The sequence below is a fragment of the Cebidichthys violaceus genome, unplaced genomic scaffold (assembly GCF_023349555.1).
Source record: "Cebidichthys violaceus isolate CVI_PGR_0920_01 unplaced genomic scaffold, fCebVio1.0.p SCAF_8, whole genome shotgun sequence".
Taxonomy (NCBI): Eukaryota; Metazoa; Chordata; class Actinopteri; order Perciformes; family Stichaeidae; genus Cebidichthys; species Cebidichthys violaceus.
In genome coordinates, this window is record NW_027176964.1 from 11,493,801 (window position 1) to 11,518,718 (window position 24,918).

A 24,918-nucleotide genomic window follows, 5' to 3' on the forward strand; every position below is an offset into this window, starting at 1 on the left:
ATGCCAAGCCTTAATGACCTGTCTGAGTTGGACTCAGTAGAGGTTACAGAACCCCAGGAAACCCAAACATACCTCAAATGTAATAAGCCCTCAGGTCATGTATCGTCCCAGAATGGAACTAAGGTTATGGCTTTTCTCATGAGAAATGCTTTTATTGTTTTCACAATGGCCGCTGTTGCATCAGGTAAGTGGTTTTCAAACACTGTCATTTATTCTCCTGTAAAACCTGAATATTGTCTTTTAATCTGCCATTGATGAACCATACCATTCACAACGACAAATTGCAACTAGCCACTTGTTTGCTTTGTATTAGTATGTTACTTATCCAGCAGTGTTCTGCGTATTGTCTCTACTGCATTTGGTATTTTGACCTCACCCTTTAACAGACAAACTGACTTTCTGAATTGTGTTTATTTTCTCTGAGGGATTGGTCTGGGCTTTGCTCTACGACACATTAATATGTCAGACAACGATGTAAGATATTTAACCTTTCCTGGAGAGCTCCTGATGAGAATCCTGCAGATGTTGGTGCTTCCTCTCATCATTTCCAGTGTGATTGCAGGTTAGAGCCACACTTCAGCTTGGTTAAACTGAATTTCAGGCATGGTTTTCAATCAACCGGTAACATATGGTAATATCTTCCTGATAATGGCAGATTAGATAAACAAAATGTACACTAGTGGCTGGTGCAACTGTTACTAAGCCTTAAGACAAATGTAAGTGGAGCACAGGGCATGTGTTGAGCAGAGGCTCACAAACTGTCACAACTTCAGCCAGGCTTTAGTTTTTCATTTGTCTGTCTCCTGTTTTGCCACACTAACTCTCATGTCATTTCAGAATCTGCCACTCCCCCCCGCTCTGCACTAATTGCTGATTTCATTTCACCTGGCCTGCCCCACCTCCATACTCACCTGCTCCTCATCAGCAATCAGCCCCTCAGTGTATATGTACCGGTCCATTTCCCTCAGTTCTCTGCCAGATTGTCTAGTGTGTTTCCCTTGCTATCCAGCAACCTGTCATTCTGATTCTGATCCTGATTATTCGTGTATTGACCTGCCTTTTTGGACTTTGGACCTTCCCTTTTGCCTGCTCCCACTGGATTTGTTTGCCACGCGGGTTACTACCTGGTTTGACATCTGCTGGTTATTAAACCCGGTTTCTACACCTGAACTGTTTTCTGTGTCGTGCTATTGGGTTCTTGTCTGTCGTTTTGTGATACCTGACAGTACAATCTGGCCAAAAATGAACCCAGCCGACATGGAGAAAATAAGGCAGGAAATGGCAGCACAAGCTGCCGCCCTACACCATCATGAGAAGCAATTCACCGCTATGGCGACGGCTCTCCAGGAGACTTCTGCACGCCACAACCAACATTTGGAGGCTCTGAGCAATCAGCTTCAGCAGCTCATACAGCCCAGACAAACGCCAGCGGTTTCACCACCCACCAGTCCTTCTGTTCCCACTGTTTTGGGTCCAGAACCCCGCTTAAGTGCTCTGGAGCGCTTTTCTGGAGCTCCAGGTACCTGCCGCTCTTTTCTGACTTTGTGCAAATTGACTTTTGAACTTCAGCCTCTCACATATCCCACTGAGAGGTCAAGAGTGGCTTTCATGATCACCCAGCTTACTGGGCGGGCTCGGGACTGGGGCACCGCTGAGTGGGAGAAGCAGTCGGCTTTCTGTTCTTCTGTGACTGCCTTCTCTGAGGGTCTTCGGAAGGTGTTCGATCATGCTACCCCTGGTCGAGAGGCTGCTCGTGGACTGTTAAACCTGGTTCAGGGGAAGCGGAGAGTGACTGATTATTCCATTGAGTTCCGGACACTTGCTGCGGAGAGTGACTGGAACGCTTCCTGACTGACGCTTTCTACAACGGCCTTTCTGATGGCATCAAGGATGAGCTGGCGGCTCGGGATCCTCCGACTGATTTGGACACGCTCGTCGCCACAGCCATCCGCATTGACGGGCGTCTCCAAGAAAGGAGACGAGAGAGAGCGCTGATCAGTACTCCCCGGAGCCTTCCACGTCCTCCATCGTCGCCTCCCACTTCAATGTTTTCTCCTCCCGCCGGTGCCTCTGGAGACCCGGTTGAACCCATGCAACTTGGCCGGACCAGGCTGTCAGCGGCTGAACGACAGCGGCGCCAAAGGGAAAACTGCTGCATGTACTGTGGGCAGGGAGGTCATTATGTGTCTTCCTGTCCAGTAAAAGACAGGGCTCACCAGGAATCCAGAGGGCGCTGGTGAGCCATATCATGAACTCTGAAATGCCCTCTCGTCCACTACTTCACGCCCAGCTCAACAGTAATGGACAATCACACGCTGTCTCTGTCCTCATTGACTCCGGGGCCGATGCCAACCTTCTGGATCGTGGTCTTGCCATGCAACTGGGTATTAACCAGGAACCCTTGGTCGAGCCTATTAAGGCGACTGCTCTGGATGGGCGCCTCCTCTGCACAGTAACCCACTGCACTGTTCCTCTTCATCTGGGCATATCGGGTAACCACACTGAATCACTTACCTTTCACCTGATAAATACTCCTCAGCACCCAATCATCCTGGGGTTTCCTTGGTTAATAAAACATAATCCACATATTGACTGGGGGACTGGTTCCATTCTACAATGGAGTGAACATTGTCATGCGGTCTGTCTGAAATCTGCTTTGCTACCTGCCTTCAACACCTCTTCCTCTAATGAGCTCCCAGATCTCTCAGGTGTCCCATCCGAGTACTATGACTTAAGGGAGGTGTTCAACAAAGTACGGGCCACATCGCTTCCCCCACACCGCCCGTACGATTGTGCCATTGACCTCCTCCCTGGCTCATCACCGCCAAGGGGGAGACTCTTTTCTCTGTCAGCCCCTGAAACCAAGGCCATGGACGACTACATTAACAACTCACTGGCAGCAGGCATCATCCGTCCCTCTTCATCCCCAGCTGGAGCCGGATTTTTCTTTGTGGATAAGAAGGACAAATCCCTCCGACCCTGCATCGATTACCGCGGTCTGAATGATGTCACCATTAAAAACCGGTACCCCCTCCCACTCATCTCTTCTGCATTTGAACTGTTACAAGGGTCTTCTGTGTTTACCAAGCTTGATCTCAGAAATGCCTATCACCTTGTTCGCATCCGGGAGGGGGATGAGTGGAAGATGGCGTTCAACACCCCTAGAGGCCACTATGAGTACCTGGTTATGCCTTTCGGACTCACTAATGCTCCTGCAATATTCCAAGCCTTAGTGAACGATGTGCTCCGGGATTTTCTCAATGTGTTTGTGTTTGTATATCTTGACGATATCCTCATCTTTTCAAAGACTGAACGGGAACATGTGCAGCATGTCCGCAGTGTTCTCCAGAGACTCCTAGAGAATCAGCTGTTTGTGAAAGTGGAGAAGTCTGAGTTCCATGCCACTGAGGTGTCGTTCCTGGGATACATCATTTCAGTTGGACGTATTCATATGGATCCCACCAAGGTTAAAGCAGTGGCGGATTGGCCGGTTCCCACCACTCGGAAGAAGCTTCAACAGTTCCTTGGGTTTGCCAATTTCTATCGTAGGTTTATCCGCAACTATAGTTCTGTGGCAGCTCCCCTGACAGCCCTCACCTCCCAGAAGATAGCCTTCCAATGGTCCCCTGCTGCAGAAAGGAGGTTCAAGGAATTAAAATCACGGTTCTCTTCTGCTCCCATTCTCATCTTTCCAGATCCTGAACACCAGTTTGTTGTGGAAGTGGATGCGTCAGACTCCGGGGTGGGGGCAGTCCTGTCTCAGCGGTCAGCTGAGGACCAAAAGTTACACCCATGTGCCTTTTTCTCCCGCAAGTTGTCCCCAGCAGAAAGGAATTACGACGTCGGAAACCGGGAGTTACTGGCTGTCAAACTGGCTCGCGAGGAGTGGAGGCACTGGTTGGAGGGCGCAAAGCATCCGTTTGTGGTGCGGACGGACCACAAAAACCTGGAGTACATCCGGTCAGCCAAACGGTTGAACTCCCGTCAGGCCAGATGGGCATTATTCTTTAATCGTTTTGATTTTACCCTGTCTTATCGCCCAGGTACAAAGAACGTCAAACCAGATGCCCTGTCCCGTCAGTTCCAGTCAGACAACTGTCCCACACAGCCTGAGAGTATCCTCCCCACTAAGGTGGTCATCGGTGCAGTTACCTGGGACATTGTGGACAAGGTAAAACAGTCCCAGGCCGACCACCCGGCTCCCAGTGCCTGCCCTGATGATCGTCTGTATGTGCCTGTGAGTCTCCGCTCTCAGGTCCTCCAGTGGGGACATTCTTCTCGCCTTGCCTGTCACCCAGGGGTTAGGCACACCCTAGCTCTGCTAAAGCAACGTTTCTGGTGGGCTTCCATTGAAGAGGACACCAAGGAGTTTATCGCCGCTTGCCAGATTTGTGCTCAGCACAAGACTGCTCGCCATGCCCCTTCTGGTCTTCTTCAGCCACTGCCTATTCCTCATCGTCCATGGTCCCATGTCTCACTTGACTTTGTCACCGGACTGCCTCCATCAGAGGGTAACACCACCATTCTGACTATTGTGGACAGATTTTCTAAGTCTGCTCAGTTTGTTCCGTTGCCTAAATTACCATCTGCCAAAGAAACAGCTGAACTTATGTTACATCATGTTTTCCGTCTGCACGGCCTCCCCTGTGATATTGTCTCAGACCGGGGGCCACAGTTCACTTCTCGTTTCTGGACAGAGTTTTGCCAGCTGTTGGGGGCCACGGTCAGCCTATCCTCTGGGTTCCATCCTCAATCCAACGGACAGACGGAACGGATGAACCAGGAAATGGAGACTGCCTTGCGTTGCATTGCATCCCAGACACCGACCTCCTGGTCCAAACAGCTTCTGTGGGTGGAGTATGCTCACAATACGCTTCCAAGCTCAGCAACAGGGCTTTCTCCTTTCCAGTGCTCTCGGGGATCCACTGTTCCCGGAGCAGGAGCGAGAGGCCAGGGTCCCATCTGTCCAGGCGTTCATCCAGCGCTGTCGGCGCACCTGGTGGCGGGCCCGTTCTGCTCTCCTGCGTTCGTCCAACCGGTACCAGAGAAATGCCAACCGCCGTCGGATCCCTGCATCCTGCTACACTCCTGGTCAGAAGGTTTGGCTGTCCACACATGACCTCCCACTCCGGGTAGAGTCTAGGAAGTTGGCCCCAAGGTTTGTGGGCCCGTTCTCCATCACTAAGGTCATCAACCCTGCTGCAGTCCGTCTCCGCCTTCCTCGCTCCATGAGAATTCATCCCACCTTTCATGTCTCCAAGATCAAACCCGTAAAGGAGAGCCAGCTCCAGCCCTCCTCCAGACCCCCGCCACCCCCCCGGCTCATTGACGGGGGTCCTGCTTACTCTGTCCATCGTCTCATCAAGTCACGACCGCGGGGAAGGGGTTTTCAATACCTGGTCGATTGGGAGGGTTATGGCCCTGAGGAGCGCTCATGGGTTCCAGCTCGTAACATCTTGGACCCTGACCTCATCTCAGCTTTCCATAGGGACCATCCTGACCAGCCCGGTGGGACGTCAGGAGCCGTCCCTAGAAGGGGGGGTTCTGTCACAACTTCAGCCAGGCTTTAGTTTTTCATTTGTCTGTCTCCTGTTTTGCCACACTAACTCTCATGTCATTTCAGAATCTGCCACTCCCCCCCGCTCTGCACTAATTGCTGATTTCATTTCACCTGGCCTGCCCCACCTCCATACTCACCTGCTCCTCATCAGCAATCAGCCCCTCAGTGTATATGTACCGGTCCATTTCCCTCAGTTCTCTGCCAGATTGTCTAGTGTGTTTCCCTTGCTATCCAGCAACCTGTCATTCTGATTCTGATCCTGATTATTCGTGTATTGACCTGCCTTTTTGGACTTTGGACCTTCCCTTTTGCCTGCTCCCACTGGATTTGTTTGCCACGCGGGTTACTACCTGGTTTGACATCTGCTGGTTATTAAACCCGGTTTCTACACCTGAACTGTTTTCTGTGTCGTGCTATTGGGTTCTTGTCTGTCGTTTTGTGATACCTGACACAAACTCACAAAGTGTGCTCTTAAAATTCTGTCTATAGTTTCACTAGAAAAGATATCTATTGCACTTTACATGATCCTGTACTTTAGCTGATTGTTTTTATGTAGCCAACCCTGAAACATCTGAACTTGAGTTAATGTAATAGACAGGGTTCAGTTTAAATATTACATTTCTTTATGGGTTTTTTTAACATTAAACTTTTCACCTTAGTTTTAGTTTGATATTGTATCCTCCACTGTTCAAGTGGAGAATCTTTCAAGATATTTTGATGTTTTCTTAAATACTCTGTCAGGCCTTAGTATGTTAGGTTATCAATCCAAAATATACAGCACTGTATATAAATCAATACAATAACATGGAGTTATGTTCAAATATCAAATCCATATTTTTTTTATTGAAGGAACATCATCTGTGGACAGGACAGCTCATGGGAAAATTGGACTAAGGGCCTTCAGCTATTACATAGTCACCACACTTATTGCTGCATTCACTGGCATCGTCTTAGCTGTTCTCATGCAACCAGGGAAATCATCCAGGACTACCTCAGTGTCCTCGAGTGGTAATGCAGAGGCTGCGCAGGTTGTGGATTCCTTTCTTGATCTAATCAGGTGTGTATTAAAATATTCCTAGGAAACAACTTTTTCAGTGTAAAATATAGGGAACATATAATGTTTCTATTGGAAATCAAAACACCTAATCAGTGTTTTTGTTTTATATAGAAACATGAATCCCTCAAATTTGGTGGAAGCTTGTTTCAGAAAGGTATGATCTACAAGGGCTATTTGTTCTAGATTAATTTAGTCACTGTTTCATACTTATCAATGGTTAACATGCTTATACTTTTTTATCTAGTACAAAACCGTTTATTCCAGGAGTGTGACGGCAACCAGTGAAAAGAGTGAGATTCCTTTTTTTTGTTCCATTCATATGATTGTTGCCAAATGTTTGTCTAAACCAGTGTCCCTTATGTTTAATATGTCATATGTCTGATCTTCATTACTGTTGTTACACTGTCACAACATCACATAATCTTAACGACATTCCTTGGGGCCCCTATAGATGACACAGTGCCAGGGCCGGGAACCTTAGACGGAGTCAATATTTTGGGTTTACTGGTTTTCTCTGTTGCCTTTGGCCTCATCTTGGGCAGTATGGAGAATGAGGCAAAACCTCTGAGGGATTTCTTTGACAGCCTGAATAAAGCCATTATGCATCTGGTCAACATAGTCATCTGGTAAGCACAGGAAGCTATAATGAAGATACACCAGCTGTGTGTAGTCTTGTTAATGCACATTTTAATTTGCATTAGCTATCAATTTCTGTTCTTGTGGGCTTTACGCTAACTAGGAAATATTGTGAGAAAACACCCAAACATGGATATACTCACTGACTACAACATTGAGCCTGTCTCATTGCCTCCCTCTGCTGTGTCTCACCTCTGTATCACAGGTATTCCCCTGTGGGAATCCTCTTCCTACTGGCAGGACAGATTGTGAAGATGACAGACACTGGAGAGATAGGTCGCCAAGTTGCCATGTATGCTCTCACTGTAACCGCTGGCCTCCTAATCCACAGCCTCCTCACCCTTCCCCTCATCTATTTCATGGTCACACGAAAGAATCCCTTCAGATTTATGCTCAGTCTACTCCAGGCTCTCACCACTGCCTTTGGGACCTCATCGAGGTGAGCCAGAGTCTTGATATTAAACATGGCAGACGCATGAACAACAGTGGAATAGCAGCTAACTTTTTATACCATATGTTGTTTTTTTTACAGTTCTGCAACCCTACCTGTTACCCTCTACTGTATGGAGAACAATCACAACATGGACAAACGAGTGACACGCTTCATGCTCCCTATTGGGGCCACAATGAACATGGATGGTGCAGCACTCTATGAAGCTGTAGCTGCTTTATTCATTGCCCAGATTAATAATATGGAGTTCAACCTGGGTCAAATCATTTCCCTCAGGTAAACTCAAACACATTGAGCTCAGATTGGTCAAATGTTTTTTTGTTCAGCTAATCACTGAATTAATTCTCATGAGTGACCAAAGACTTAGCTAGATAGAGATGGAAAAGTGCAGTCCTTACATCAGATTAGTTCCCATAGAGTTGAGTTGGTGTATTTTGAATGCTTGAAACAAAAACGCAAGGATTCAATTTCATAACCATCACTGTTTCTCCTCTTCAGTTTGGTTGTCACAGCTGCCAGCACTGGTTCAGCGGGCATCCCACAGGCCGGCATGGTATCCATGATAATTGTGTTGGAGTCAGTTGGACTGCCCACTGAAGATGTATCACTGCTCATGATAGTTGATTGGATTCTGTAAGTGCACATGGAACCAATATCAGTTTCAGATCTTGACATTGAGAATGTTTTTGGAAAGTGTGGACATTTTGATCTTTTGATATTGATTATTGAAAGCGAGATTGGGGTGTGGATGTGTGAGTGTGCTCAGTGACTGATTAGAGGTGGTTAATGTTGTTTTTATATATGTATATACATTTTAAATTTCATGACCCAACCCCTTGACTCTGTCTCAGCATTGGCCTGCAAGGTTCAGGACTCATTTAAAACAGTAGATGTAATTTTCAACTGAGATGCCAATTCTTATAAATTTGGCAAGTCTGTGTTGTAGAATGACTATAAATGAACCTTGAATAATGTTATTGATTTCACCTGTAACATGGTTAACTTCAACCTTAAAAGTATCCTGTACTTACATTTAGTTTCAACCCTAAACTTAGGTGTAGTTGTGGTCAAGTCACCCTGATAAGTTCCTAATGTAACCTCAGATCTTCTTCTTTGTTGATAGGGATCGTCTGCGGACTACCACCAATGTCCTGGGGGACTGTGTCGGTGTGAGTGTAGTGCAGCATCTGTCCACACATGAGCTGCAGCGCTCCAGCCCTGCAGATAACAGCATGGTGGAGGAAAGCTCCCAGTTCTGAGCCTCATGACATGCTTGACAGGATCTGTATTGGCTAAGAGTAACGTAATATGCTTTTGTTGAATGATGACAAAATACTTGTTCTTTGTCTTGGTTAAACTGATGAGGTTCATTTTACTACCCAGTATACAGTAGAAGTTGATAATCATATAGCACTTGCTGGTATCAGAAGAAGTGACTCGTTTTGGAGACATAAGCGGACATAACCCTCATACTGGAGTCCTTGTATTGTATAATAATAATAATAATAATACTTTAATTTTATATAGTGCTTTTCTAAATACTCAAAGACGCTTTACATAGGGCAGAGACAAACAGAACAAACAAAAAAAAAGAGAAAGGCAAAGGAGCAAACAACAAACATTGTATAAAAGTCTGTTTCTTTTTAGTCTGTTTTCACCCCAATAATACTAACATTTTATGATTAAACCTTTGGCTGCCATTAGTATACAATATATGTTTTGCTTTCTATATGAACAGAACAGTCTACTTTGTGGATTGTGGCAATTTAGATTTGTCTCATTTGTAAGGGTAAATATGTTTTTGTTTGTTTTTTAGATATAGAGAGACATTTCTAATATCCTATACTCTTTAGATTTTATTCTTAAACTCCTCTTAATAGTACTATTGTAGAGGTCAGTCCAACACATGTATCTTAAATGTGATGAGTAGATCTTCCCTTGCAGCACTGCAGATGTCTTTCATAGGGAACACTCTACCACCATCTGGTGGCAGGAGATGAAACACAGAAAAATATCTCGGTGACCCAGTTACACACGAGCGATGCATATAAATACATCGAGCTGCTAAATACTTTATGGTGGTCCACTTAATAAAAGTAAACACAATACAGTGTTGACCTGGAACTGAATGTGATTTTGTTTTGTTTCCTCTGTAAAAAGCTGCAGAAATGTACAGTTAAGAAAAATGAAACAACATTTCAAGATCATATCACCTTACAGAACTATAGAAAACTATAGAAAAGGACTCACACATCTTTAGATTGCCACGTATTTAATGGGATACGCCACAATTGAAAGCAAGGCACGCTTTTTAGTTGAAATAAGAAAAACTGACAACCTACCAATTTATTTAGTCAAATGAGTCATTAAAACAATGCTGGTATGTTATTAAACACCTAAAGCTATCTACTCTATTTTCAGCACCTCTCAACATCTCTCAATACATTTGTTTGCCACGGATCCAGATCTGTGTGGAAACAAATGCTTTTAGTCACAATTCTGGGCATGTTGCAGTATTTCACTGTGCAAAGTAGCGTTATTAATAGAAAACTGTAAACACAGCCTGAAATGTATTTTTCTGTCAAGCAGCCAATGGCAAGAGAAGAATAGGAATCTGTGGCTGCCCCCATTGGGCGATAAGTGCAATGCCAAAGCAAAGCCACTCTGTGTCATGACATCGCCCAGAGCTCAGTGCATCTGTGAGAAGAGAAAGGGAGGGAGGGGGTGTAGGCATCACAGGAGCAAGAGAAAAGGAGGGGAATTCATATGGAGGCGGGGTTTCGTCAAGAGCAAGAGAGCTTAATAGAGATGGTGAGAAAAAGCGAGAGAGAGAGAGAGAGATTGTGTGTGTGTGTGTGTGTGTGTGTGTGTGTGTGTGTGTGTGTGTGTGTGTGTGTGTGTGTGTGTGAGAGGGAGGAAGATGCTGTTGCCAGGGAACAGCGTTGAAGTAGAAGCGCCAATTTTTTCCAGCTCGCAGGAAGAAAGAAACACGTTACATCATGGACTCAAAACTGTCTGAACGTGAGGCGAAAGATAACAGCTGATCCTGACTCCCGGCAGCCAAAGAGAATCAAAGAGAAGGTACGCAGGTGTGATTACATAACCATCACAACACATACGGGTGACATCATCACATCAGGATTAGAGCCTGGGGGGGGGGGGCATTAGTGTTGGTAGAGGGAGGAGCAGGGGAGAGGGGGATTCAGCAGAGATGAGCAGAAGTAGATGGGAGGAAGAGAGATCAAGAGTGATCATCCTGACACGAGCTGAAGGCGCAGGGCGAGGATTATCTGTATTCCAAAATATAGCTTGGGATATGATTTGCAGACGAGACTGAAACGATGACAGCAGGATGGCGTTTGATGTGTGATGACCCTGACTCTCCTAACCGTCCTCTCTGCAGGAGGAAACAGTTTCTCTCTCAGCCTCCATTAGAAGCATCAGTGAACAGCAAGAATCCTCCAGCAGCAGCCCAGATCCTGGGCACCCTCGTGTCCCACCTGCAGATGTAAACAATGATGACCCTCACTCTGCTCAGGCAGATTTAAGGAGGAGTAGGAAGAAAACAAAGAGGGACATCTGAAGGCAAAACAGGGAAGCTTTCAAAACGGCCAAGAGGAAGTCTTCCTAATTACAGTATGTGAGTACCTTTACAGGAGCTATGCTTTTTCTGGTTTTGGCTGAATTAAGTGCTTTTCAGGGGACAGATTCTCGATCAGTGACCTTTTCAGTGCTTAGTTTCATTCTGCTACTGTTTGTGATTCAAATGACTGAGACGGTGTCTGTTTCCATTTGTTAGATAAGGAAAGGAGGCAGTCGTGACAGAATAGCTTTTCTCCTTTCACACACGTTTTAAGGCCCTGAAAATGTCCCTTATGCATCATCTTTTCATATAAGTAATCTACATAAACACACATTTTTTTACTGCCAAATTTAGAACTAATTTTATTATTTCACATTGTGTTCTTTCTCTGTGCTCTTCTCACTGCCTTGAAGGGGACAGGGCTTATTTGGAATAAAGTGGTCACTTACTTTTGTGTACCAGTCAGGATTTAATCTGATCAAACCACAGCAATGCCATCCTGTTGAAGAGGATTATCTTATTAAATTATGCCTACATTTGTTTTTAACTTTGATTGCTGCTTATTTGGTCATAAATATTCAATATTAATCTGGAAATCTGCAATCAAACAAGTTGAGGAAGTCTGTACTCGATTGTGAAGTATTGCTTTGCCTTTTATCACTAGTGGCCCTATTGATGTTTATCTCTAAGCTGCAAGCTACGTAAAGAAATTCATAATGCAGAGGAGGAACAAATACTGTGGGGTTCTATTGAAGTGGAAGCTCTACTGCTTTGTTTACATATTGCTTATTGTATGTCAAAGAAAGAGACATGTTAAGACAAATATTTATTAAACAAAATGCACAAGCATAGGATTTTCAATTATTACGGGTTTGGTTAAATAGGCACAAAACATTGAATAGCTCACAAGATAGTGTTTGGTAAATGAAGGCTGCTCTGCCATCTGGACTCAAATCCCCACCAAACGCGTGCTGCTGCAACATTACTTTGTGTCCATCAATCAGCAGTTCACTGTATGAGCAGCTGAGGCTTGACAAGAGACATCTGCACTGACAACAAACCACACGCACCGGTCCGTGTGAATTTTCCACTTCATCCTCAGCTTCCCCTCTTTCATTCTTAATTTAGCAGGGAAAATGATCAATCTGTTTTCCAAAGCCTTTTTTCAAAAGATTAGATTATGACAACAGAGGAAGGCGACTCAAAGTGTGCCAAAGGGATCTTTATTAAAGTGACGTTTAGGATTTCCCCATCAAGCATATATCAAACACTGCAACTTCCTCATGGGATATACAGTGTAAAACCTCAACCATCATTTAGATCCAATCAGAACACAGCAGCTCCAGCAGCATGTAGCCTTAGGGGCCTGTGCCTTTTAGACCTCAGTTGTTTTCAGTATATAGACTCGGATGTGTCTCACTGTAGCACATCAGTGCCATCCCAGTGGACAAATGGACTGTGGTAAAGTCTGCTGCAGCATGAACTCTGGCTGGGACAGCGATGTAGGATGGACACTCCTCCCCCATATGCGCAGTTCTGACACGAGACTCAAACATAATGTTCACTCTGTGCATGACTGATCCTTGTATGACAGCCTGCAGCAGCCAACACAAGAAAATGACGTGCAGCGTTGGATGGAGACTTTGTTTCATTTCTGATTTGGTTATGTAAAATATGGACGTTCAGATGACTCTCTGCTCCATGGTGGCACATGTGATTTGCTCGTATCACCCTGAGGGGCTGTATGAGCAATGTTGGGTTTTATTTTTGTCTCCTTCCCCAGAAATGTAGGGAAAGGAAACCCACTGGGACTAAGTTTTGCCAATGCTGTATTTATAATAATAACATAAATATCATTATACAATCATTACATGGCAAACTAGCACGAGAGTTTTAAGTAGCTGACCTTTTCTGTCATATGACACATTTGCTATGTATCATGTTAGAAAAGGATAAACGTTGTTGGTTTGATTCTTCATTACACCCATGTTATGTTTTCTCGCTGCCAGAGCACTTAATTACAGCTCCTGAAAGCTGTATTTTGTGGATAAGTCAGCTTTTACTGACTTAAGAGGCACTCCAGCAATTTAGTATACCGCACCCATAAGGTTGTTTGACTTTTGAGAGAGAGGTGTAAAAAGCAGTGCTCTAAATTGAAGCAAAAGGCTGAGCTAAGATATCCTAATTTTTCGTTCCTAGTATGCTTCAAACTCCAAAAACAGGGAATACTACATCTCCCACAATGCAACTGGATAGTGTCTTTCATTAAACCCTCCCTTTCTGATGAACACACACATCTTTCAAACTCCACACCTTCACGTTTGTCACGCTGGCTGTCTGTCGTAAGTTCGTCGCAATTATGTGTCTCAAGCTAAAATTCAGATAATCCTGATGAAATCCTCAGGCTTTCATAAATTGGGGCGGAGTGCCCCTTTAAAACAGCTACAATTACTGTATGTTTTAACAGATTTTAACTCCTACTGATTTTCATTGTTTCATTTATTTGCCAACCACAGTTAGCTGAAGCCTGTCCTCCCTGGCAGAGGATGGGTACAGCAGAAGCCACCTTACGCATGGACAGCATGGAGGTTAAAGATGAGTGGCAGGATGAAGACTTCCCCAGGTAGTCCTGTGTGTGTGTGTGTGTGTGTGTGTGTGTGTGTGTGTGTGTGTGTGTGTGTGTGTAAGCAGTTTGTCTGATTTGTGCAAAGGCTTTGACAAACAGAGCCAGCTCTGATGGTTTTGTTGAATGCTGAAGGGCAGCAGGTGTGTTCTTTCCTTGATGCAGTCGTTACGTGATTATGTTGTTTCATGTCAGTGAACAAAATAGCAGCTAGCAGAGAGAAAAAAAACACGACAAGTCAAACACTTCACAGTGTCCAGCAATGGAAAAATAGTCAGCCAGCCAGTCGTTTACTGGCAAGACTTATTTCTACAGCAGAGGAAATGTGTTTGTGGAAAATGAGCAGAGGAACCCGATTAATCAAGGACATTCAGCGCATTCACAACATTTAAATACAGCTGCAAGTCGTTGTGGTATTTATAAGGTATAATAATATCACAATGGTATTCTCGTAGCTCTGTTGGTTAAAGCTTACACAATACAAATAATGTAATTAGATAAAGGAGGAGAAGTAATAGCCATGTACAGTACAATGAATATAGTGGCAGATAGTTTACACGTGAGATCTATAGTGGAGAAACATTTAAGAATTCTTTAGTACTGTTTTTCTCTTCCCTACTGTTTAATTCACTCTTGAATATCTGGAGCTGTCTTTAGCTTGCATCTACAAAGCTACTGACAACATAATAACAGCAATTATCCAAACAGCTTCATCAGCTCGCCCATGCTTGTGGTGTTTTAGGGTGTGTTTGTCTATGCATGCATGTCTGTGTTAATGTCTGTGTCTTTCTCCATCTGTGTGTGTGTGTGTGTGTGTGTGTGTGTGTGTGTGTGAGTGTTCTCTACTATAATCTGGCCCTCTTGTGCCCCCAGCATTGAGGGTTCAGCTGTCTTATTATAATGTCAGAGGGGAGTTGGTAATTACCGGTGTTGCTTTCTCAAACAACACATATTTTTTCCCAGGACACCCTGCTGTTAAATAACAAAAGCGCCACTCCAACAACAAAATGCTAAGCGTGGAAATGCTACAAACGACATGCTCATACTTTATAGTATTTCAGTTTTTATTGATCATAGCAATGTAATGTTAATGCTTATACCTAGAAATTACATAAAGACGAAACCAAAACAATCATTAAAGGTGCAATTTACGCAATTCAGAGCATTAATAAAGCAGTAAACTGTTTGCTATGTAAAGATATAGTGGAGTTACGTCGTGGTGGAAGCATAGCAATCACCCTCCGATTACCCCTCAGGGAAACACTGTTAGTTCTGTCATCACTTTTGTAGTTTGCACTGCTAGCAGCATTAGCTGTGAGCCACCAGCTCAGCCGTTGCCATGTTGAGAGCTGTTGAGAGACAATCAAAATGCTCCCAATCTCATAGAGCACCTTTAACTTGGTAACAGAAAAACAAAAGGCCAAAGAGAAAGAATAATTCTGATAGAAGTCATTCTATTTTCTATTTATTCTGTTTTGTTTTATTTTATTGATATATATATTGTATTTTGAATGCATATTCTTGTCTTTCTCTGCAGGCCACTACCAGAGGATGGAGACGTTGATTCTTCATGTGGCCTCACTGACAACAGAACCAGTAAGTGGAATAAATACAACGCATTACCAATATACGTTTAAGATATACTGTATCTAAACGTTCCTGCCGTGCCTGTCCAGATCCTCCCACCACTCTGAATGTGGGTGAGTCCATGGCCCAGCGTAAGCGCCGCACTCTGGTCGCCCCCGACATGAACCTCTCCCTGGATCAGAGCGAGGGGTCGGTGCTCTCTGATGAGTTTCTGGAAACGCCTGACGACCTGGACATCAATGTAGACGACATGGAGACTCCCGATGAAACCGACTCTCTGGAGTTTATCAACAATGGCAACGAGCTGGAGTGGGAAGGTAAGAGAGAGGTTAAATGATATTTGATTTAGATGATCAATATTGTGGAAGACACAAATGTTTTTAAGGTCTAGGGATGCATGTTGCAATTTAATCATACTACCTGCTGTGTCCTCGGTTTGAATCGTCATACTTTATTGCAATCTGTCTGTCAAATGCTTGGCTAAAAGTATAAATATATTTGTAGATAGTGTCACATGTTGTGAATCATGTTTTATAGCAGACAGTTACAGCAAGTTGATCCTTATCTGCCTCTGACGTTTGTGTGATTTCAAAAGTGTTAAGGAAGACAGGTGGGGAAGGACAGTTAAACAAAGTGACCGACAACCGTTTTATGTTACCTTGTGTCTAGATGACACTCCTGTGGCCACCGCCAAACGTCTTCCAGGTGAAAGTGAAGAGGAGAGAGACTCATCTGGTCGTCTGTGGCGAACAGTGATCATCGGTGACCAGGAGCAGAGGATTGACATGCAGGTCATCAGACCATACCTGAGGGTTGTCACACATGGAGGTTAGCAAACGAGTGTGTGTGCTTTTATTCAAATAGTGTCTGCGTGTGTGTGTGTGTGTGTGTGTGTGTGTGTGTGTGTGTGTGTGTGTGTGTGTGTGTGTGTTAGGATTCATCCAAAATGGATTTTGGAAGACCAGTACTGACAGGACAGTTTTTGATCAAAGGTGGTGATAGTTAGTTTTTTTTATTCCAATATCATGAACTTAGTTGAAGAAAGAAACATTCCACTCAACCAAAGACCATCCAAATATAGCTGGGTTTCATGTCACTATAGTCAAAGCCCATCAAAAAGAGTGTGTGTGGATAGTTGTACAGGGACAAACTCTCAGTTGGCCGTTTATTAGGTTCACCTTACACAGCCCTGCAGTAATTCTTGCCCTCACAGAGGTTATAGTGTAATTCTACTGTATGACTATTTTAGAACAGGAGCCAGCAACCTTAGGCTTCACTCATGGCACACTAGCAATAAGGATGTAAGAGAGTTTTTTTGGAAATGTTGAAGTGCCATCTCATCCACATGCCAAATCTCTTTCACACCCATTAGCAGTTGTGTGGCCTGTTATATACGGTTATTCTACTCTGCCTTGATTGTCTTGTACTCGTTGTCTTGTACTCTTCGCATCATTTGTTAATAAGTACGTTGCTGATGAACAAGATTGGTGGAAGGTTGGTAGGGTTAATGACTTCCACTGAGATGTGGATGTTTTCAAAAGGATGTCAGCCTTCTTGTATAGTTCTCCTGATTCTGTGAGAAAAAAGTTTTTTTTAGTGTGTTTTTTTAAATATTTCAGTGCACGTTGCATATATGAATGGAATAACATTTCGGATGGAGATTTCAATTTAATGTTGGTGTCATAATCAAACCCTAACGTTAACCTTAATGTGGATATGGCACACTGATTATCAAGAAGAAAAAAATGGCCCTTCAGATCAAAAAGGTTGCAGAACCATGTTTTGGAGGATGTAGTTTGTAGTGCTGCTGGACTATGCTTCGTTGTACTGACAGGTGTTTGATTATTTGTTTCTACCCTCATTGATATAAATGGAGTGGACAAATAATAGGAAGATGGTACTTGTCTTTACTTGCAGCACTTCCAGGATTTAACATTATGAAGTGGTGCTATGAGACTTTGAGTAGCAAACTTTGAATACTTTCTACAACTGAAACCCTAATGCATTTAGTTCCCCTGGAATATACATGAAAAGTGAAAAATAATGAGTAACGGTTAATTAGCTTTGTACCTGTTACTACAAGTTTTCAGGACTGTAATAATCTTGTCAGCGTGGAAAAGCTGCCATAATATGCCATCATACTGAATGTGTGTCTCCTCTCTCCTCCAGGTTATTATGGCGAGGGTCTGAATGCCATCATCGTGTTTGCAGCCTGCTACCTTCCTGACAGTGGCTGTGAGGATTATACGTACATCATGGAGAACCTCTTCCTGTAAGATCCATTCCGGTCTCCTAAGGGAGTCTTTTACTATAGCATTCAATTTTCACTGTGTACTTGACCAAAGAAAATTACCAGACAAATTATTTCCATAAAATGTGCGCATCAAATCATGCTTGAAATGATAATCAACATGAAATGCTAGCAATGAAAGATGAGTTAGTTTAACAACACTCATTTTGGCTTTAAGAATTTTACTTTGTGAAGTCCATATCTGGATCGGTTCCACTCAATGTGAACATAGGATTTCTTCTCATCTTATATGTTACAGTGCAATATATAAGTCAGATGTGAGCTTGCTTGCTCTGTCCTCAGGTACGTCGTGAGCAGCCTGGAGCTGCTGGTGGCAGAAGATTACATGATTGTTTACCTGAACGGAGCGACTCCTCGCAGGAAGATGCCCGGCATCAGCTGGCTGAAGCGGTGCTACCAGATGATCGACAGGAAGTAAGTTTGGGCAACTGTGATAGAAACAAGAATAAAGTCAAGAATGTAAAACTAATGTTGTCGATGCTAAAGATAAATGAGGATACAATCTGCATCACAAACACTTTACTCCTGCAGACTGAGGAAGAATCTTAAGTGTCTCATCATTGCTCACCCAACATGGTTCATCCGGACCGTCCTGGCCATCTCAAGACCTTTCATCAGGTGAGAATACATTCAGTGTGGTTTGTAGTCCATCCGTCTATCCGTTGAGTTACAAATTGGCTCTTCTCTTATCAAATCTAAGAAACAGACAGAAGATAGATTACAGAACTGTGACATAATGATTTAGATCATCTCAGAACATATAAGAATGAGAGCTGTGCTGCAAGGCCTTTGGCTTGATGACCGATAAGTGATACACGTGTTCAGGGTCATGGGTCCTTTGTGACATCAATTGCATGTTGTTGATGCTTTCTGCAGCATGAAGTTCATGGATAAGATCCGTTACGTTCACACCCTGGAGGAGCTTAGCCAGATCATCCCCATGGAGCATGTGCAGATCCCTGAGTGTGTGTTGCAGTAAGTACTCTGGGCCACCAAGGGTCACTGTTGAGACACTAATCATGTGTTGTGTGTATTACATGCTTACAATAACAACATTTTGAGAGAATGCTCACAGTACAGTGATCAAACTAAACCTGATCCAAGCTGTGTTTCATTCATTAATATTTAGTAAGTTTAAATCTGTTAAACGTAAACCAAGTAAACATATGATTTGCAATAGTGTACTGCAATGGACTTTTAGCTTCTATGTTCCACTAGTGAGAAGTATGTTGATGTAATGTATACATCAGTCTGAGATTTATATTCTTATTTTTAAAGGTATGATGATGAGAAGATACAAGCACAAAGGGAAAGGTGAGCAGTAGATTTCCATGTGACTTTATCTTATGAAGCCGTTTTGATGCTTACTCTGTTTCCTGCATCTCAGTAGTAGTATTAATATTTGCCGGTCTTGCTTACAGACTTCAGCAAGAGAAGCAGCAGAGCAACTTAACACTGCCTAAAGAAAGGTGACCTCGTTTTACAGTACATACAGTCCAGCGCCATTTTTGGATTATTTACTTTTTTCCTCTTCAGCTCTACAACATAGAAAATGTTCAGACATTTTGTTATTTTAAGTAAAACTGGTGGCTGCTAGAAGTCGGAAACCATTTCACTCTCAATTATGCACAATGCAACTTTATTTCATTTAGTCAGTAAAGACACTAAAATACGTATCAAGAAAATGTGATGTAAAGGGCTGAATAGAAAATCCATCTGTGTGTTTCTTTTCTTTAAATCAAGTGTGAGCAACTGTAGCCACATGGATATATTTTGGAGCACAATCTAATATGGGCTTGATGCTAAATATTTATATTTACTTATGGCTTGACTTTAATCTGTCGTTTTCAGGCCAAAGTCAATGATAGCAGAGGTTGGCCATGACATCTGACATTAAGGTAAGGGTTCCCTTTACAACCAACTTCACCGGGCTGGTTTGTAATGTCAGCCCACTGTAATTAATCTCTGACATACAGGGAAATGTTCTCGTCTGCACACACACTCACACGCACACGCACGCACACACACACGCACACAAACACACACGCACACACTCACATGCACGCACACACACACGCACACAAGCACACACGCACACACACATGTGTACGCAAAAGAGACATGATACAGTAATTCAGCTAAATGCTGGAAGTTGGCCTGTCTGAAGCGTTGGGTCACTGAACAAAGGTCCAGAGGGTCATCTCTCAGTTCAGGGGAGCCGAGGTCCAATTTACAGTATCGTATCCAGTCAAATGAGACCACAAGCCGAATGACTCAGATCTGTTTCTCAAATCTTCTCTTAAAAGATGTAAAGCTCATTTACTTTTTCAGTCACATATGGATCTGCAAGGATTAGTCAATCAAAATTAAATTAAGTAGGTCATTGATCGAACAGAAATGCCGAACATTTGTCAAAAGTGAAAAATTGCTTATATTATATTAAAGGCAATTAAATGTTTTGTTGGGTTGGACTGTTTATACTGTTGTTTTATTGCTCCGACAATTAATCTGTTATTCCGGGAAATAATTAGCAGATTATATGATAATCAGAATCAGAACAGTTTATTTGCCATGGTATGTTGAACATAGAAGGAATTTGACATGGCGGGTGATGCATAACATTAAACAATCAACGACAATCTACACAGTGCAAAAAATAGAAAATTGTAATTAAAATTTACAATAAAATATAAAATAATATATTTTCAATAAATGAAAATAATTCTAATCTTAAAACAATCACATCTATTGTTTTACAATACAAGTCTAATTTAAAGTACATCTCATTCATGGATAGTTAGCGCCAGGAGAAAACTACTTTAATTACAATCACTTTTATGTTTTGAATTTGAAGTTAGCAAATTGCGTAAAAAAACAAACAAGCGCTTGATCATAAATAGAAGTAAAGAAACATGTGTTGACACTTCTCTCTTCGTCCTTCTCTGAGAGCACTGGACCAAAGGCTGAACCACCAAAAATAGTGCTTTGGGATTTCTGTCGATCATCAAGTCAAGCTCATTTATTTTGCAAAGTCATGTTTCAGGTGTTTAAATTCAGACTACGTTTGCTTCCAAGAAATGTTAGCTGATCCTCCAACATCGTATTCCCTTGGTACCCGTGTTATGTAAAGCACATCTGCTAATCTCTTTAAGCCTGCATGCACACAACCTATCGATTCTATTTTTAATCAGCTCCTCAACCGAGGTCTGGCAAATTAATTCCACGTCCCACAGCCTGTCCTGAAATTGGGGGAAATACCCGCTGTAGCAGGTTGGGGTGGGTTATTTTAGAAACTTCCCCCCCTTCTGTGCCTCCCTGCTGACTGTTCCTATCAGCCTCCATATATCAAAGGAGCTATCAGCTGTAGGAATGGACGACATCCCAGGAATGGACACGGGCACCATCACCTTTCCAAATGCCAAGGGAGGAAGCAGGGGGAAAATAAATAGGCAATGTGTCAAGTTGGACTTAGTTTACATTGAGTGCAAGCTTATTGATTCACGGCCAAATGTAAGGATAATATAGGAAATGTTGTCTTTGTGGGGATGATATCATTCAGACTGGCAGGGTGAAGGTGATGGAGAAAGAAAGACTGTGAAACTGTCTGTATTTGCATTTCAGAGCTTTAAATTGAAGCACCAATGAGGGACATTCATTCATTAAAATGGAAGCCAGCCTCCACCACCATCACACGCTTGTTGCACAGGATTAAATCTACCGACTGGATCCATTAGCTGCAAGACAATCCTTTCTCAAATAATATACATTCAGTGACATGCTTGCTTCTAACTAAAGGTTAATATACACCAAAGCATTACAAGATATAGCTAAATTAAAAAAGTATTTGCATGTCAAGTTGAGTTTCATCTACAGCATGACTTCAGCTATATTTAAAGAAAAATGAAAGACTTGGATGAACACTAAATCTTCTTCAGACAAGGAATATCGTCCGTTCCAAAGTGTACATATTTGTATAGATATTTTTGAGAAAGGTGTTTGCACAGATATTTGTATTTTGATATGAGTGGCATGGGTATTGTTTGATTTCATGGCTGTTTACTGAAAACTAATGTGCAATGATGTTGTTCTTCTTAGACCTACAGTAGATGTTACTAATGCAAACGTGTGTTACAGTCTGCAAGTTTTCCAGAGTTTGATATGCAGGTGGCATGCTTGTTTATACCACTTCTGTCATGTTTCAAAACGTACTTTTACAAGATGGAAATCATACATTGTTACAAATTAAATATATTTGAAGAGAGAGTCAAAGTAATTGCTAAAAGTGTTATTTATGAAAATGTGCCATTTAATGTTTGTAAAAAAATAAACTGAATGAATGAACTAAAACAAGCTATTGTCATGAGTCACCTCTTGTATCCAACCTTGACTTCTGACACAGAACAGATGTACATTACAACTTATATTTTCATCTTTTTTATTGCCTCTTAATGTATTTCAGTTTGGTTCAGAATTATTTTGACAGGCACTTTCTGATGACTTGCAAAGCCGGTTAATGAGTGTGTCGCTGTTCTTTGTGTCCCTGTACAGTCCTGTGTTATAGGAGTCACATAATTCTCCTGAGGTGACCTTTCTTTATTTTTACATGTTGGACACACATGGAAGTGTGATCACAAGGTATTGACAAAATACACAACCCATAATAGACTAAATTATCTTGCATGTTTGTTCACTTTTCTTACCATTAAGTTGCATCATCTATTATCCAAATTCAGTTATTTAATCAGTTACCAAACAAATCGAAGAATGGTTCAGACATGAAAAATAGACCTTATTCATTGAAATGATATTGCTTCATATGTCTCTTGACTTATGATAATATAAAAGTAATATTTCAGCAGAAAAACGGATTAAACAAAAAAAGTATGAATGGAAAAAATTAAAGGAATAGTTTGGCATTTTGGAAAACATGCAAAAAACTAAAGTTTAACTGTCTTCTGAGTCTGACTGCCTTAAGTCACCGGGAGTGTTTCTGTCTTGCGATTAATTTTGACATCAATACATTTTGAAAAACTGTTGTTTTTGTCATGAGTACTTTCACACAGAATGCGAATAATACACTGCGAAAAAGCAACTTAATATTTTTCACGTGGTGTCACTTGACAGACCTGGAAGTTGTAATTGCTTCAAAGCCCGGCGCTCTTGCTGGGGCTTGGTTGAGTTCTATTTATGAAACAACAAAACAGAGGCTCTGTAGTCCGAACCAAGATGGCAAATTGTATTTCAGTACTACTTTCAAAGGCAACGCAGACCAGATCCACTCCTTCCGTGATTACCTTTCACAGTGAAAGCCCTAAACATATATTTGCATGCGAGTATTTAGCATTTTCATGTTGTTTATTCGTCACTGTGTTAAGTCCTCAAGAAGGAAATAGTATGTGCAACACATGCATCCTGGTTCAGTGCCCTACAGAATGTCTGAGCCTATATTGGGAAAGTTTTGTAATCCCAATTTTTTACCCACAATGCAATTTTCTGTTAGCTAACAACAGACTACTAGAACATTGTTACAAAGCTGACAATCATTTTGATATAAATGGTAAAGGAATCATGACATGGTGTCAACAGGCATCTCTTTTACATTGAGATCAATGTCATGGCACGAAAACATGAAGCCCTGAACATGAGACCATGTGCTCTGATAGCTGGGACTCAAAGTTCACCTCTTTGACACTAACAATGTCAGAGTTTGCTCAAAACACTGTCCAAACATAATGAATTCAAGGTTAGACTGCACACGTCCAGAGGTGTGTAACAACTAGGGCTGATAAACTTCAGTTTTAAAGACGTAGATCTGTTATCAGACCTACTGTGCAGCCATGACTCGAAACACCGTGGTCACATGGCTGATGGCCATATATTCCAGTTGGTTGCATCAGAAATATGTGTGACGCAGCAGACGACTAACTATAGTGCTTCTAGTTTTTACCCAGCCAGAGCTGTCTAAGCACAGAAAACTTTCCCTCTAAAAAGACAAATAATGCGTTTCTCTCTGTGAGGTGATACAGATGTCTCAGTAAGAGGACTTTTATACTCGGCCATGTATTACAGTGAATTTTATTGATTGTACCATTTGCAGCCCCTGCATCCTCTCCACACGATGCCTTTTCTATGACAAACTCCCTGATGATAATCACATCTGCACTTAAATCACATGTCTTTTCAGTTTTTTCAATCAAATCTATCTCAAATAAAGATTGTACAAGCTCTAAACTATCAGCATCATCTGTCTACAGTATCTTTATGTCTGAGACTGTGGCTCTTTCAAAGAGAGAGTTAAATGTGAGTTAAACAGCTTAGCCCCATCAACATGCCTTTATTATTTATCTATATGTTCACTGACCCCTGACAGCACGTGGAACGTTTGGGATCTACTTTCATGCAACTGTGAGGTTCCTAAGCGCCCCTCCTCCCGTTGGTGCTGCCCGGCTGTAAAGCAGCGACTCATAGGCTGCATGGAAAAAGGGGGCCGATTGGTTTGAGAGGCTGTGACGCTGCAGCTAAACCCTATATATGTCCGGCAAGGAGATTGTCTATCAATGAAGTAGTAAAAGGGGGGAACGTCTGTGGCAAAGGAGAAGGAAAGGGTTTTTAGAAGAAGCCTTTTGTAGACTGTTTGCTTTTGGTGGGTTCCCTTCTTTTATTTACTGAATTCCAGAGGTGACCAAGACACAAACAAAGTCAAAATGAAGTTCATCATTGGCATTGGAGGGTAAGTCTCATTTAATTGATCCACCTCCTTCTGCTATCTTGTGGTAAAACTTGTGTAACTCACATCTGTGTGGAATGAAATTCATCTTACTTTCAGAGTGACCAACGGTGGGAAGACCACTTTGACAAATACGCTACTAAAGACATTACCCAACTGTTGTGTGGTGCACCAGGATGACTTTTTCAAGGTAAGCTGAATTAAAGTCACCATTATGTTAAGCTTTAAGTCACTATTTGGTTAGTTTAAAGCTACAGTAACTATTTCATTGTATTAATGCTGAGTTATAGTAACTGTTATTTTTAGTATATTTCACTTGCTACGTTAAATTTACTCTTGAGTTCAGAAATTAACCGCCAGTCTGACCTGCAGATGTCCTGTCA

The 24,918-nt window shown here is 42.4% G+C and overlaps 3 protein-coding genes and 1 long non-coding RNA gene across 7 annotated transcripts in view; 3 read left to right on the forward strand and 1 right to left on the reverse strand.

The window, feature by feature from the left end:
• LOC137892594 (excitatory amino acid transporter 1-like) lies at window positions 1-11,216 on the forward strand. The gene is made up of 11 exons (XM_068737859.1): window positions 1-184; window positions 425-562; window positions 6,410-6,617; window positions 6,729-6,771; window positions 6,862-6,907; window positions 7,069-7,243; window positions 7,459-7,692; window positions 7,786-7,980; window positions 8,203-8,337; window positions 8,828-8,956; window positions 11,108-11,216. Exons 1-11 carry the CDS (start codon window positions 1-3, stop codon window positions 11,214-11,216), a joined length of 1,596 nt encoding a protein of 531 aa, XP_068593960.1.
• On the forward strand, window positions 10,528-22,158 carry LOC137892653 (caytaxin-like). 3 transcript variants are annotated; one of them, XM_068737950.1, is made up of 14 exons: window positions 10,528-10,785; window positions 11,108-11,340; window positions 13,804-13,910; window positions 15,448-15,506; window positions 15,587-15,814; window positions 16,167-16,325; window positions 17,667-17,769; window positions 18,091-18,222; window positions 18,340-18,426; window positions 18,685-18,783; window positions 19,087-19,122; window positions 19,230-19,277; window positions 19,660-19,706; window positions 21,430-22,158. In XM_068737950.1, the coding sequence occupies exons 3-13, from the start codon at window positions 13,834-13,836 to the stop codon at window positions 19,697-19,699; spliced, it is 1,068 nt and encodes a 355-aa protein (XP_068594051.1). In that variant the 5' UTR covers window positions 10,528-10,785; window positions 11,108-11,340; window positions 13,804-13,833; the 3' UTR covers window positions 19,700-19,706; window positions 21,430-22,158. The 3 variants fall into 3 exon arrangements, with proteins under 3 accessions (XP_068594051.1, XP_068594049.1, XP_068594050.1); XM_068737948.1 differs by having other exon boundaries at window positions 10,529-10,785; window positions 11,108-11,344; XM_068737949.1 differs by lacking the exon at window positions 10,528-10,785 and having other exon boundaries at window positions 10,899-11,344.
• LOC137892655 (uncharacterized) overlaps window positions 14,185-24,918 on the reverse strand; it is a 16,858-nt gene continuing 6,124 nt past the window's right edge. Inside the window, exons 3-5 of the long non-coding RNA XR_011105426.1 lie at window positions 18,377-18,503; window positions 16,156-18,236; window positions 14,185-15,801 (exon numbers count right to left, since the gene is read on the reverse strand). This is a non-coding gene — a long non-coding RNA (uncharacterized lncRNA). The remainder of the gene's footprint in view (window positions 15,802-16,155; window positions 18,237-18,376; window positions 18,504-24,918) is intronic.
• The window catches only part of LOC137866111 (nicotinamide riboside kinase 2-like), a 2,709-nt gene continuing 2,173 nt past the window's right edge, over window positions 24,383-24,918 (forward strand). Inside the window, exons 1-2 of one of the 2 annotated variants that reach the window (XM_068701784.1) lie at window positions 24,383-24,538; window positions 24,635-24,725. In XM_068701784.1, the coding sequence (XP_068557885.1) occupies window positions 24,513-24,538; window positions 24,635-24,725 (117 nt within the window). In that variant the 5' untranslated portion in view covers window positions 24,383-24,512. Of the gene's footprint in view, window positions 24,539-24,634; window positions 24,726-24,918 lie in introns of those variants that run through there. The other variant, XM_068701785.1, reaches the window with a different exon arrangement.